Genomic DNA, 15959 nt, shown 5'->3' with positions numbered 1-15959 from the left:
CATTAATTTCAGAAATGAAAGTCCCATGTCTTTAATATATATTATGATATTGAAGGCTACTGATTAGGTCTGTGCACCTTCCCTGGACTGCCTCCTGTGCATCAATATTGTCCTTTAATTTCCAATACTGCTAACTTTCTGATCCCAAAAGCATGGTTCACAGCTTTTAAAAAAACTTCTAAAAATGTAGTCACTGGCAGTATTTATTTTTATTCCTGAGAAAATGGCAAAATGTCTCATCAGAATACTGTACAAATTTAATACAATTTCCTCTTTCTGACATTGTGGTTCAACATTTTGTTGAATCTGCTGTGTTGCATTGGCTCATCATGTTTAAAAGAAATATAGGCCTGGACTTTCCACACAATACCCATTATTGTTGGACTGCAGGTTCAAATGTTTCTAGGCCCATATTCTATTTTCTATATTTCAGGCCAAGTCTTCAAAGCTCAGCTTCTTCAGAAATGCAGAGGAATCAGTTTATAGTAGGGTTTCAATGCAGCATTGTGGTGTTAGGAAGGGTAGGTCTGGATAGGTCTCTTTTTTTTTTTACAAGTCTACCTGCTCTAATGCAAGTTTGAACATTTGTGTGAAGGTATGGGTGGATTTGTGAATGTAGATTGGATGAGTAGGGTAGACAAGGGTCTTTGGGTCCGATTAAACTCCTTCAGATTTAACTTATGGGGGGGGGGGGGGGGGGGCAGTCGGGTCAAGTAGGAAATAATAAGAGTTAATCAGGTTCAGGTTCAGAGGCTGGTCAGGAATGTAACAAAACAGAAACCCAGTAGGACTGGTAGGATCTTTGGAAATAAAGCTGAATTAGCATCAAGACCAGTGATTCTTGTTGAAAACTGTTTTCCCTCCAATTTCTGCTTTTGTGTCAGATCTCTGCACCTACAGTTCTTTGTTTTATTATTGCAAGGGATTTAGCTGTGTGGTTGGTGGGTATTGTAATCTGGAGTTGAAAGGGAATTGGGGTGGGCTCAGTGAATGTGACGAGGGCAATGTCAGTTCTGTAGCTACCCAAGAGTTAGACTACATTCTAATCTAATCTAACATTTCCCACACTACTAACCAGATAGTACGTTAGAGGTGGCTGAAGACAAGGGATTTTCCTGCAAGAAATTCACACTTCCAAGACATTTCCAGCATAGATCAGTTCATCGGGACATTCACAGTGTCTCAACATGCATCCAGAGTTATGCGTCCCATCTTGGATGATCTAGAGACTGGAAAAGCTGGTTATGAAGTTAGCCTCAAAATCCTAGAGAAACTCTGACAAGCTAACTAAGATAATGGGTGGCAGCAATCACATGGATATAGCTTGCCTGTAATTTAATAAAGATTAATTTTGTACACAAGTACTTGAGGTTAATTCTCATGAAATTAAAGGAAAATAAGCTACCTTGTTTAACATTTGTTTGGCAGAGAAGGGCAAAAAGAGAAAATTTTAAAAAGCTTACAAAAGGGTGAGGAAAGATTTTGCTATACGATGCATGTTACAGATACTGAAAATGCCAATTACATGACTTGCTAAAGGGAAATTAACTGCATTCAAAGGAAGTGAAGGAAAAAAAATCAATAAATATAGAAAATTAATAAATGATAAGTTAACGTTTAACGATCAGAAATACAAGGATATACCAAGAATGTGTCCTTTTTGACAAGAGGGCAAAGAATTGAGATATCACGTTGGACATATAGTCACAACAATTATGGATATATCTATGAACACTGCTGAACAGCATAAGACTGTGGCAAGACAGATACAGCAACAGGAGTGCAAGAAATCTCTGCTGCCTTCTCATATCTTAAGTGATGTATGCACCGAAGCAGAGTTTGATTCAGGCCAGCACCTTTTACCAATTCCAACACTGGTTCCTGCATTAATCTAATGTGGAGCTGCCAGTGTCGGACTGGGGTGGATAATGTCAGAAGTCACACAACACCAAGTTATAGTCCAACATGCTTATTTGAAATCACGAGCTTCAAGTAACTTCACCTGACGAAGGAGCAACACCCTGAAAGTTTGTGATTTCAAACAAACCTATTGGACTATAACCTGGTGTTGTATGACTTCTGACTTTGCAATAATATAGCTTGTAATGTGTGATAAAGTTTGAATTATCTCATTAATCACTTGCATCTCATCCATTGTGGAGTATTAGGCAAACCATTTTGAAAAAGATTTAAAAAGAGAGACTCAAATTTTTTGAAAATTGAACTTTTAATTCCCTTGCTTTACTAGGTTTATAAACCAGGCATTAGAGTGGTACCCTTCTTTGCAACTTAATTATACTATCAAGCAATTCAAATTTAAATTACGTTGTAGATTATATAAAAATGCTCATTGTACAATTATGATTCATGAAATACCCAAGTAAGAAACTTAATTTGCAATTCATTCATTAAAATTCACTGGTTCTCTGGCAACTGTCTCAGAATAAAAGCAAATGATCAAAATTAGTAATTTCTGGTTTAAGGTTTTTAAATATGCACATCACTTTGGAAACAAAAGACCTATTGAGAACGTCTGTGGTTAAACGCCCTGAATACCCACCTCAATTGTAGAACTTCATTTAGAATACTGTCACTTGTTCTATCTCTTGGTGGTTCACTGTTTCCATCAGGAACAACAATAGGAATGAACACCGGGTCTTCTGGAATAACTAGGTGCCGCAACAAGGTAAGATTGGTTATCCTAGAAACAGGAGCATATTTCTTTTTAAATTTATGTTAAATTGCTGTTCAATTCTTGTATTTCCCCTCTTTCTCTCTCTTGGCTAGCATCCAAAGGTCATTTTCAACAGAGTTGTTGAGCCAAGTGATTGCTCTCAGAAGTGCTATCACTCACTTTGTCTAACACAAGGCTTTTCTCAAGTTCTTTGTTCAGATTTAGTTGCTTTCAAATACAACTAAGCAGCATTAAGTTTCTGAATCTAGGTTGCAAATGTAAATTGGGTTGGTTGCATCAACATTAAATCTACGTTGAACACTCAGTATAAACAGAATGTTAAGGCCTGAATAGAATCCTAACTCAAGAGAAGTTTGCTCAAAGAAAGGGGCGAGTGTGAATGACTACTAAAACCACAGGATGGGCCCAATCTTGATCCTTCAGACTCCCAGCAGCTGAACAGACATCATCAAAATTAACGCCAAAATATACTAGATGATCTTTCCACTACTTCTTGAATGTCAAGGTGGAGATGGCAGTTAGTGCACTACAAATCAGGCCAGCAGAGGTGCAATTACTTTAATCATCTAGTTTTGCAGTGAACCAATGGCACTCACTCATCGCTGATCTCAAGGAAAGTGACACAAAAAGATCTCACAATTTCTGTGGCTTGGATTTAATCATCGTCAACTTCAATTCAGCTCTAATATCCACCCCAAAAATCTCGAGCACCTAATAACACTGACGTCAAGCAGCCAGTCATATTGAACAATTCTCATTGACAGCAAACCAGGAGATTAAAGTACTGATTTTCTTGCACTTCTTAATCATTTTACAGGGAATGAAACGAAGATTGTTTCATACAGGAGCTTAATGTAGAAGATGAAGTATCAAACTTTAAAAGAAAACCTATGAATACTACATAGATATTGGAGAAATTCAGCATTACATAAATATAGAGTCAGTTTTTCAAGAGGAGAAAGGTTGCTTAGCCACTCAGGCCCAGAGAAACTAATTTCATATTGACTTAGTAAACCATTTCATATCTAGTTACCCCCATTCAAAGAAGGTGCAGCTTTTTAAAATGCTTCCTACAGCAATCATAGTGGAAGCTTACATGAAATGACATTATTTCTAAATTTTCCACCTATGCAATGTATCATGTGGGAGATGCAGAATAAATGTCAGCAACTTCTAGATTTTCACATTAGTCTTTGCATATTACACAAGCTGCTGCTTATCACTGTTGCACTTTAATAAGCACAATTTCACTTTGATGGAGCACTTTAAGGCTAAACAAAATGTAACCTCTTCATGAGAGTTTCCATGGCACATTTAGATGATATGTTTGGAAAACTGTGGTCTCCTGTTAACTGGCCAATGTGGGGGTGTCAGCAAACTCAGCCTTCTTTTAAACTGTGCCATCATGTAGCACCATCAATGCAGTTATTGTATTATTGTATTGTATTAAGATTGTCCTTTATCCTGTACAAAGGATTTTATAAAACTAAAACATTTGGATGTATTCAACTGATGTTGATTTTTGGTATAGCTGATGGCACAGTTAATTGTATGATCCGCAAACACATGATGGACCTAGTTTGATTGTCAAAGCAACAACGAGACCAACAAAGCTGGTATTTAATTATCATTGCATCTGGCCAATAAATCTATTAATGATCATTATTCCAACATATTGAACATGAAGCTGGCTTGTAATAGTGGTAGGGTTCTCACCTACAATGCAGGGGGCCTGACTTTCAATTCCTGACCAATGCATGACAAATCTTTTCTTCTCTTAATGGTGCAGTGTCTCTACCTCTGGGCCAGGAGACCTGGGTTCAAGTCCAACCTGCTCCAGTAGTGTATCATTATACCAATGATGTGTGTATACGCACACGTAAAGTAAAATCTTAACAAGGAGTTGAACATCTGATGTTCCTGAGAACTCAGCTGATCAGTTAAGGATAGATCTCTAGTTAAAATGCAAATGTTCCGAAGGTGCTTTCCAAGATGTCCTGATCCAACATGACCTTCCCAAAACTGGTACTTTGCTAAAAACTCACCAAGCAAACACAATGAATCTGAGCAGGTTATAAGAAAGTTAAACTCACCCATTTAGCTTATCCATGTCAGTTTAATTACTCTTTTTTAATAGCATGATAAGACTTAGTTACTGCTAAACAATCTCTCTGGCAGTAAAAATTAACTTCTACACGAGCATACTGCACTCTTTCCAGTTTTAATTACTGTTGTATAGTCTGGAAAAATAAATTTTTAAAACTTTTACTTCCGCTACTTTTCTCTCTCAATCTAATCTTGCCTTCCCTTTATTTGGCTTTGTGACTTGATACTTCATTCAACCACCTAGTGAAGGAGCAGCACTCCGAAAGCAAGTGCTTCCAATTAAACCTGTTGGACTATAACCTGGTGTTGTGTGATTTTTAACTTTGTACATCCCAGTCCAACATCAGCATCTCCATGTCATTCAATTTGAGAACAGAACAAAGGATTCTTGCTTTAATTTAAAGAACACTAGAGGGTTAGCCTCTGCAGTATTGTGTGCAGTTCTAATCCCTTGTCAAGAAACAATGGACCTTCCAGAGAGGGAATGCAGTGGAGGTTCACCAGACTGATTCCTGGAATTATGGACTGTCTGACAGGAATGACAGAGAGGAGACAGGGCCTGAATTCTGTTGTGTTCTCAGAAGAATGAGTGGCAATCTCATAGAAACTAACATTTTTTCAATTGACCCCCAGCTGTGAGATCTAGAATTAGGAGACACTGTTTCAATAAAAGGCAAGCCACTTGAGATGGAGATGAGAAGGAACTTCTTCACCTGAGGGTTGCAAACATTTGCAAGTCTCTAAAGGGCTATAGAATCTCAGTCATTTAATTAAGTCAAGACAATAGGATCAGGAAATATAGGAATGTTATGGGAATATGACATTGGGTAGATAATCAGCATGATCCAAAGTCATAGAACAGGCTTGAGGGGCTGAATCACCTGCTCTGCTCCTATGTGTGCGTTAACAGTTCTTAAATTTAATTGGTTAAGGAAACACACAATTGCTTAGCGTATTCGAGCAGGTCTGAAGTGCCCTATACTGCACTATTTTGATATCCCACTTACAACAACTGATGGTGAAAAGCTTAATTAAAATGAGCCAGGGTGAGCCAAAGGAACAGCAGATGACATCATATGCCAGCACAGTGAATTCTAGCCAAATTTCAGTGATCTCAGTAATTAGACCTTATAATTTCAGGTGATTTCATTCTTACTGAAGAGTTAAAACATTTGCAAATACTATACCTCATGATCAGTGGAATTAAAATCAGCTGTCCAAAGATCTGAAAAATAACCATAAAATACAAACTTACAGCAATGATAAAGAGCTTCATTCACACAAGGTTGAAGTTTATTTTTAAAAGGAAATCAAATGTAAACAAGCACTTTTGGATGAAACACCCATGGTTTAGGTGCATTTGCTTAATCCAGTGTGACAACCACCACATAGATATTGGGCCGACTACTACAATAACTTATCTGCTTAAACAAGGCTATTATTTTTATGACAAAGAACAGCAAACCACTCCATAAAGATACTATTCATTAACAGTGTAACAAAGCCTCACTTGAAAGTAATTTAACATATGACCAATGTGGAAAACGTATGTTTATTACCTTATAGTGCTCCTGCAACAATGCTCATCCTTTGAAAGCAGTTGTCTGATGCAAAATAGGGCATAGTTTAAGGGAAAGCTAGTGTCAGACATTATCCTACAATGTAAATGGACTATGTTTTAAGAAATGTTATTTTAATTGTCTTAAAATGAAATAAACTAGAAAATTAGAAAATCACATTCGAATGTTTGCTAGGTTACAACTACTTCAACTACTGTCGGAGGAAAAAATCCCAACTGGTATGTTATTATGTTGCAGTTCTTATTTCTCAACAAGTCTGCCCTAAAACAAAATTGAAAGAATAAGACTAGATTTTGTTAGCTGCTTGGTCTGGAGGTAGTTACAGGAGGGAATACAAACCTGCCTATTGATCCATCTCTCTTGTTTAACATATATATTGCAGAAAGCACAGTCAAAACCACCTTGCCACTTAAGAAAGCACATCTGAAATTATTTTTTGATGGCAGAATTTAATTTTACTCTAATTGTATAATCATTGTCACAACAGGTGCAGCTCTCAAAAGATCTAAGACTCAGAACCACCTGCTTGCTTTTCTTTGACCAGTCAGAAGGACAAATACAAAATATCACATTAATTTGAAGCAACAACTGTGTTTGGGTTTCAAAAGCTGCTCAACCCAGTTTGATTTACTTTAAACTGGAAATGGCACTTTACAGAAGAGTTGTTTAATCTAGATCATAGAAGTATAAGCAATAGGTAGCTTAATTGCTTTAATTCATATCTTTTTATCTCTAAATCTGGCTTCAAATGTACTGCAGACTGGAGAGTTGAGAGCACTTTCTTTTTTGTTGAGATTTTAGGTTAAAGTATCTACAGTTCAAAATTTGTCCTTAATCAGAAGCTGTAGCTCAATAATTACATACTATTTATGCAACATCCAAAGGACTTGAATGAGGAAAATTACAGTGATTGGTATAGTGGGCTCAGAATACGAGACAACAGGCTCCCCAGCACTTTTAAAAGACATAGGAACACTGAATTTAAGATGAGCAAATGTTCCTCAGCTAGTCTACATTGGCACCCCTCTCAACTGCTCTTCAAATCAATCACCAAGGAAAGATATCAGAAATTTAGGCACTCCTGTCATTAAATCAAACAAAGTTTTTAATGTGGTTTTCGAGTGGATGTGGCTCGTACCCAAGACAATGGTCAGAGTGCGATACACAAAACTTCACCTGTTGAATGGATTGAGCTTTTTAGATTTGAGAGATACTGTTAATATAGACAGATTTGTTGACATACTTTATTATTTAAATGATGGGAATATCAAGAAGTTTGTTTTTCGGCTTGTTCACTCCATGCCTCATAAGGGTACATGGAAAGTAATTCATATTCAGTTACAGCAGTAAGTTATAAAAGGTAGTTAAAGAAAGAATGAGTTTGAAGTAGCACCTTAGGGAACAAAATTGTCTCACAAACAAGCAACAGCCTGACATGATCATACACATACTTTACAGACAACGACCACCAACTTTATGTCCTAATCCACTGGCAAGACAGATCCAGCAGAAGTGATGGCACAGCAGTGTATAATCCGAAGGGAGCTGCCTTGGGAATTGAGTCAGACTCCATTAAGTCTCATGGCATCAGGTAAAACATGAACGTAGGAATCCCCTGCTGATTACGGTGTACCATCCTCCTGAGCTGATAAATCCGGTATTCCACCACGTTGAAAACAATTTGAGGAAGCAAAGAGGGCAGCAAGGGTGCAGCATGTGCCCTGAGTGGGTGACGTCATATTCCATCATCAGGAATGACATTGCAGCTATTGATCAACCTGGTTTTAAGTCCCACCTGTTTGATAAGTATGTCATAGCAAATCTGAACAGATTGGTTAAAGTTGTCTGGGAGGTGAGCTGTACTTTCAAGGAGCTCTGGTGATGCAGTGATAGCATCCCTACATCTAAGCCAAAAGTCCCAGGTTCAAGTCCTACCTGCTCCAGAGATCTGTATTAATATCTCTGAACAAGTTAAATAGAAAATATCTACCTCAAGGAATTCCTATAGAGAAAAAAAAGTTGAAAGACAAATGGAACACTGGCCTTGAGATCTACAGGACTAGAGTACGAGGATATAGGTCACTCTTCAGCTATACAAAGCCTTAGTTAGGTCCTATGTCATGTAATGTCTTCAATATCTTGGTCAATCTCTTTTTGCACACCCTCCAGTGCAATCACATGCTTCCTATAGCATGGTGACCAGAAATGCATACAGTAATCCAGCTGTAGCCTACGCAAAGTTTTGTACAGCCCCAACATGACCTCCCTGTTCTTATGAATAAAGGCTTCTAAAAGCAAGCACACTGTATGCCTTAATTACACTAATAACCTGTCCTGCCACCTTCAAGTATCTGGGGACAAGCATCCCAAGATCCCCTGAGCTTCCTAGTGTCTTGTAATTCGTTGAGTACTCCCTTGTTTGGTTACTTCTTCCAAAGTGCATCACCTTATATTCATCAGGCTTGAATTCTACTTGCCATTGACCTACCCATCTGCCTGATCCATTTATATCTTACTGTAATTAACACCTTCCTCCTCATTGTCAACCATGTGGCCTATCTTTGTGTCATCCAAACATATTTATCATCTTCCCTACATTCTCATCTACATCATTCATGAAAATCACAAACAATAATAGACCCACCACTGATCCTTGTGGTATTACACTGCCAACCAGGCTCCAGTCACTTAACCAGCCTCCTATCAACAGCCTCAATGTTCTACCATTTTTGAGCCAATTTTGGATTGAACTTGCCAAGTTATCCTGGATCCCATGAGCTTTTACCTTCTTGACTAGTTTCCCATGTGGGACCTTTTCAAATGCCTTGCTGAATCTTAAAACCTACATTAACTGCCCCACCCTCATCTAAATATATGTCACCTCCTCAAAAAATTCCACTAGATTTGTTAGGCATGACCTGCCTCAAACAATGTCCTAGGAGGTAAAAATAATGACTGCAGATGCTGGAAACCAGATTCTGGATTAGTGGTGCTGGAAGAGCACTGCAGTTCAGGCAGCATCCAAGTAGCTTCGAAATCGACGTTTCGGGCAAAAGCCCTTCATCAGGAATAAAGGCAGTGAGCTTGAAGCGTGGAGAGATAAGCTAGAGGAGGGTGGGGGTGGAGAGAAAGTAGCATAGAGTACAATGGGTGAGTGGGGAGGGGATGAAGGTGATAGGTCAGGGAGGAGAGGGTGGAGTGGATAGGTGGAAAAGGAGATAGGCAGGTAGGACAAGTCCGGACAAGTCATGGGGACAGTTACTGAGCTGGAAGTTTAGAACTAGGGTGAGGTGGGGGAAGGGGAAATGAGGAAACTGTTGAAGTCCACATTGATGCCCTGGGGTTGAAGTGTTCCAAGGCGGAAGATGAGGCGTTCTTCCTCCAGGCGTCTGGTGGTGAGGGAGCGGCGGTGAAGGAGGCCCAGGACCTCCATGTCCTCGGCAGAGTGGGAGGGGGAGTTGAAATGTTGGGCCACGGGGCGGTGTGGTTGATTGGTGCGGGTGTCCCGGAGATGTTCCCTAAAGCGCTCTGCTAGGAGGTGCCCAGTCTCCTCAATGTAGAGGAGACTGCATCGGGAGCAACGGATACAATAAATGATATTAGTGGGTGTGCAAGTAAAACTTTGATGGATGTGGAAGGCTCCTTCCCCACCCCCACCCTCCTCTAGCTTATTTCTCCACGCTTCAGGCTCACTGCCTTTATTCCTGATGAAGGGCTTTTGCCCGAAACATCGATTTCGAAGCTACCTGGATGCTGCGCTCTTCCAGCACCACTAATCCAGAATCAAACACTAATCCTGTTGACTATTCCTGATTAAACCTTGCTTCTCTAAATGGAGATTAATTTTCTCCTTCACTATTTTCACCAAAAGCTTCTCCACGACCGATGTTACAGTCACCAGTCTACAGTTTTCTGGTCTCTCTCTACAACCCTTCTTGTAAAGTGGAACTACATTAGCTCTTCTCCAGTACTCTGGCACCTTGCCTGCGGCCAGAAACAATTAAAACATTTGGGTCAGGGCCCCTACATTTCCTTCCTCGTCTTTTACAACAGTCTTGGATGCAACTCATCTGGACCTGGGAATTTGTCCCCTTATGAATCCACACAAACCTCTAATACCTCCTCGCTTCTAATATCAGTATGTTCAAGAACTTTATAGGCCATCTTTTCAAAGTCTATACTTACATCTTCCTTCTCCCGAGTAATGAACGATGTCAAATACTCATGCACATGGCAGGTCGGTTCGCAAGTTATAAATGTTTGTGATTTATAGGTCCACAGCAGCATAAATTAGAATTGGCCAAAAGATAGGAAACAGCGGATAAGTATAGATGGGCATTTCTCAAAATGATATTCCCCAGAGATCAGTGTTTGGATCCTTGCTTTTTCTGATTTATTACAACAGGATCTGGACCAGATGGGCCAAGTGGCAGATGGAGTTTAATTCAGATAAATGCGAGGTGCTGCATTTTGGGAAAGCAAATCTTTGCAGGACTTATAAACTTAATGGTAAGGTCCTAGAGAGTGTTGCTGAACAAAGAAACCTTCGAGTGCAGGTTCATAGCTCCTTGAAAGTGGAGTCGCAGGTAGATAGGATAGTGAAGAAGGCGTTTGGTATGCTTTCCTTTATTGGTCAAAGTATTGAGTACAGGAGTTGGGAGGTCATGTTGCAGCTGTACAGAACATTGGTTAGGCCACTGTTGGAATCTTGCTTGCAATTCTGGTCTCCTTCCTATCGGAAAGATGTTATGAAACTTGAAAGGGCTCAGAAAAGATTTACAAGGATGTTGCCAGGGTTGGAGGATTTGAGCTATAGGGAGAGGCTGAACAGGCTGGGACTGTTTTCCCTGGAGCGTCAGAGGGTGAGGGGTGACCTTACAGAGGTTTACAAAATTATGAGGGGCATGGAAAGGATAAATAGACAAAGCATTTTCCCTTGGGTCGGGGAGTCCTAGAGGGCATAGGTTTAGTGTGAGAGGGGAAAGATATAAAAGAGACCTAAGGGGCAACTTTTTCACGCAGAGGGTGGTACATGTGTGGAATGAGCTGCCAGAGGATGTGGTGGAGGCTGGTACAATTGCAACATTTAAGAGGCATTTGGATGGGTATATGAATAGGAAGGGTTTGGAGGGATATGGGCTGGGTGCTGGCAGGTGGGACTAGATTGGGTTGGGATATCTGGTCGGCGTGGACAGGTTGGACCGAAGGGTCTGTTTCCATGCTGTACATCTCTATGACTCTATGGGTGTTGAGGGCAAAATCTCTAAATTTTGATAATAAGCTAGGGAGAATACTTAATTGAGGATGATACTGAATGAATTCTGAGAGATATTGACAAGTTAGCCAAATGGGCAGACCCCTAGCAAATGAAATTCAATGCAGTGAAATGTGAGGGTTGATGCATTTTGGTAGACCAATCATGGGGAGATAATAGAGATTCAATGGTATAACTTTAAGGGAAGAACAGGAACAGAGGGACTCTTTCAAGTGTAAAATTCTCTGAAGGTAGCCAAGCAAATTGAAACAGTTGTTAAGGCAGCTTGTAGGATCCTTAGGTTTATAAATAGAGGCATACACCACAAGGAAGTGATGCTGCATTTCTCCAAATTACTGGCACATTTGGGGTAGTGTGTTCAGTTCTGGGCAACTTATTTAAAGGAAGTTTGTTGAGAAGATTAAGAGGTGATCTTACTGAGATGTTTACATTTATGAACAATTTTGACAGGGTAACAAAGGATATTCTGTTTCCACTCGTTGGAAGATTAATAACCAGGGGTCGCAATTTCGAGATTATCAGCAGGAGAGCTGGGAGTGAGTGAGATGAGGGAAAACCTCTTTACTCAGAGTTATTAGGATTTGGAATGCACTGCCTGAGAGTCTGGTGGAGCTGGTTTCAAAAAAAAAAGGAGTTGAATATATATTTGAAGGTGATGACTTTAAAGGCCTATGGAGATGGACTGGAGAATGGGACTAGGTGGGTTGCACTTTGGGGAACCAGTACAGATACGAAGGGTCAAATGGCCTCCTCCTGTACTGTAAAATTCTATGATTCAATATTCTACCAATGTTGTCCAGCTTCACACATCTATTGGTCCCTTAGTACCTAATTGGCCTTACTCTTTCCCTGGTTATTCTCCTTCTATTTCTAGAACGGCTTGGGATTGTCCCTACCGTTGTCCGCCAGTATGCTCTTTTGCCTCTCCTTTGCTCTTCTAGTTGGTTTATTTGAGATCCACCCCAGCACTTCTTATACTCTCTACAGCCTCTGTTGTTTTGGTCCCTTTGTATCTGTTGTACACCTCTCTTTTTCTTTTTATCCAGTCCTGAATATTCCTAGACACCCATGGCTCTCTGGGCTTGTTTCTCCAAACTTTCACCCGAAAGGGAACCTGTTGGCCCTGTACCTTTTTGAACATCTTCCACAGTTCTGCTGTAATTTATCCTCATGTAGCTGTTCCCAATCTATTTTGGCCAGATCCTACCTTATTTTAATAAAATCAGCCTTACACCAATCCAAAATCTTTTCTGCAGACAATCTCTCTTTTCTTTTGGAAAATGCATTAATGTTGTTGATATTATCAATAACTCTCTGGATAGAAAAATGGGAAAACTGTTCTATGATAAAGTGCATCAGGACAGTGCATCATTGGAACTATTACATCCTCACACCTTTACAGTGTACTTAGAGTTACCGATAACTGAAAATGCAGGTTTGTCTGATGTTTTACTGAAGATATTATTCTCATTATCACATTTTTAACTCCCCTACATAAATACAAGGGTAAGCATTAAAATCAATAATGCTTTCAGAAACAAATCTTTCTTGTTCCACAACAATCACATGGCCAGAAAAATAAAGGTACAAAGTTCATCTTGAATAATCATTTCTTTCAAGATCAATTCCAAAATAAAAATCACACAACACTAGGTTATAGTTCAACAGGTTTGTTTGGACGCACTAGCTTTCAGAGTGCTGCTCCTTCATCAGCAGAACCACCTGATGAAGGTGCAGTGCTCCAAAAGCTAGTGCTTCCAAATAAACCTGCTGAGCTATAGCCTGGCGTTTAGTGATTTTTAACTTTGTCCACCCCATTCCAACAGCGGCATCTCCAAATCATGAATTCCAAGATATTCACTTACCGTGTTTGACAGATGTGCCATTACTTTCAATGAAAGGCCAGACAGACGTATTGCTGGCTGTAAAATCGTACAAAAGTACTAGTTAATAGTTTTAAAAGTTTATTTCTTCTTTCTATTTAATTCATAAGATGATCAATGAATGTCTGTTGGATCACAAAAGCATTACTTAGTAAAAATCAACTTCTAATCAATTCCACCCAAGAAGAAACAGGATAATTGTATTGCTTTTTTTGTGTCTGGAGTCATTCTGTTGAATTTTTATTAAATTGAATATAACCACTAACTGAACTTTGAATCACTCACTTTTGTCCTAGTTCCTTTTTATTGCCAAATGGATGCATGCCAATCAGTCGAAGTACATCATTATCCCTCATAGAATAAACTACATAGTTTGGCAACTGGTAAGCAACTTGTTCTGTACCTTATCTACACTGTCATATCTAATCTAATGTTATAAAAAAAAACTGAACATGAAATGTAACTTAAAATAAAGTTTAAAAAGTTAGCATGCCTTAGTAGCAGACGGGAATCAAAAATATTTGGCAGGAAAAACAGTTAAAGCTTTTAAAGACAAACAGAATTCTCAGTTTGCACTAGAATTCAGTTCAAACTTGTACATTATCTTAATTTGTAATTGCAGTAGTTTTGGGCACATCATTCTAGAAAAGGTATAAAAGCAACAAAGGAGTGCAGGTCAAGCTCACGAGGATGTAACTAGCAATGAAGGAATAGCTAGAAGAGAAATGTGACAAGTCCACTGGAGCAGAAAGGAAGGTTTTCTGTTCAACAATACATATTGGAAAAATTCAGCAGGTCTGGCAGCATCTCTGGAAAGAAATCAAAGTAAACCTTTCACTTGCAGTGACCCTTCTTAAGACCTATTGAGCTTTTCCTTCAATTTCTGTTTTTGTTTTTGATTTCATGCATTCACAGTTCTGTTGGGTTTTTTTTTAAATGGTAAAATCTGATTTCTGTCAGATTCTGACCTATGGGAAGGATTTTCTTTGTTTTTGATGGACTCAATAAAGCAGCCAGACTGCACCAGGACTCCCTAACAGAAGTTGTGTGATATCGTTTCATTTAGTACTTATGAAGTCATCACTGGTGTAAACTATTAAAGGACATTCAGAACCAAATTCAACAGGAGAAACGACTTGATTTATGTTCAAGTGCGGAAATTGCCAGTGGAGTCAAATTGAACCAGATATTGTACCTTATTATAGGATCAATTTGACCCACTTTTGGGTCGGCAATGGAGATTTCACACCTTTTTCTAGCACTCTCTGTTATTGACTTTGGTTCATTTTGATTGTCTTAGCAACGTTTATTCACCAAATTCTACAAACCTCATAATTTATGAGATAGCAACAAGAAACGAAATCTAATCGGCTTGTGTGGTTATCTATTTTTATGGTTTCCTGTGTATGCACTGGAGGGGGAGGAGGTGTTGACATTTGAGTATGTCCGAGCAAGAAAACTGAACCCTGCAAAGAAGAAAGGACACTTGGGAGGTTGGGGTGGATAAATAAAAAGGGAGACGATTGTAGAAATAATACAAACTGTGGAAACGGCAAAAGTTGAAAAATCTACAGGGAGAGGAAAAAGAATTACAAGCATGCAAGAAGTGAATGTAGGGATTGGCCAGTCACACTCAGTTGGGGTGTTTGTCTTGGCCCGGAGCGGCTGGGCTCGGCTCACTTACCATGTCCTTCAGCCCATACTGGAGCGAGCAATCCGCTTTCCCCTTCTCCCGGACCACAGCCTTTGTCCAAGCGCCGGTAAAACGGTAAAGAAATGCAACATAAAACACAACCAGCAGAAGCAGCAACCAAGCCAACTCCATGGCTGCACAGGGGAGACAAAAGAAAGCAGACCGCCAGCGATGTGCGAGCAGAGCCGGGACGGCCAAGTCCCGATGTGTCCGCAGCTCCCGCACGGAATAATCGCCCCAATCGATCCGCCCCGGGTTTTCCGCTCCCGCAGATTTCCTGGACCTGCACCGACTGCTGTCATTAAAGGGGAAGGTCCCATATCCGCATTTACCCGATCAAAAATTAACACACGACAGTGCGAGTAAGGCATGAGGAGCAAGGGTTTGTTTTTACACAACAGAAATTGGCGAAAAAAATCTCAGCAGGTCTAGCAGCATCTGTGCAGAGAAAGCAGAATTAACGTTTCGGGTCCAGTGACCTTTTTTTGTTCCTCAGTTCCAGTATTCGCAATTCTTTGTTTTTGTTTTGTTTAGACTTTTTGATTAGGTTATTTTGCTGATGATGTTCAGGCAATACAGGGTCTCCTTGAGGGTTTTAATAAAAGATGTTGCATAATAATATCTCTGAATATCTTGTTTAGGAAATAAACACGTTGGCATTGAGGGAAGACACTCATTGCAAGGTCCAGGTTAATGCTCCAAAAGGCTTTAGTGGTACAGTGTAGTG

The 15959-nt window shown here is 39.7% G+C and overlaps 1 protein-coding gene across 1 annotated transcript in view; it reads right to left on the bottom strand.

Moving 5' to 3' along the window:
* LOC140486312 (uncharacterized) overlaps positions 1–15518 on the bottom strand; it is a 51203-nt gene extending 35685 nt beyond the window's left edge. Inside the window, exons 1-4 of the mRNA XM_072585281.1 lie at positions 15224–15518; positions 13522–13578; positions 5989–6026; positions 2561–2701 (exon numbers count right to left, since the gene is read on the bottom strand). Coding sequence (XP_072441382.1) covers positions 2561–2701; positions 5989–6026; positions 13522–13578; positions 15224–15364 — 377 coding nt within the window. The 5' untranslated portion in view covers positions 15365–15518. The remainder of the gene's footprint in view (positions 1–2560; positions 2702–5988; positions 6027–13521; positions 13579–15223) is intronic.
* Positions 15519–15959: the final 441 nt, after the last annotated feature.

This window comes from Chiloscyllium punctatum, chromosome 15 (genome assembly GCF_047496795.1).
Source record: "Chiloscyllium punctatum isolate Juve2018m chromosome 15, sChiPun1.3, whole genome shotgun sequence".
In the NCBI taxonomy this organism is placed as follows: domain Eukaryota; kingdom Metazoa; phylum Chordata; class Chondrichthyes; order Orectolobiformes; family Hemiscylliidae; genus Chiloscyllium; species Chiloscyllium punctatum.
This window is presented reverse-complemented; position numbering and strand designations above follow the sequence as displayed.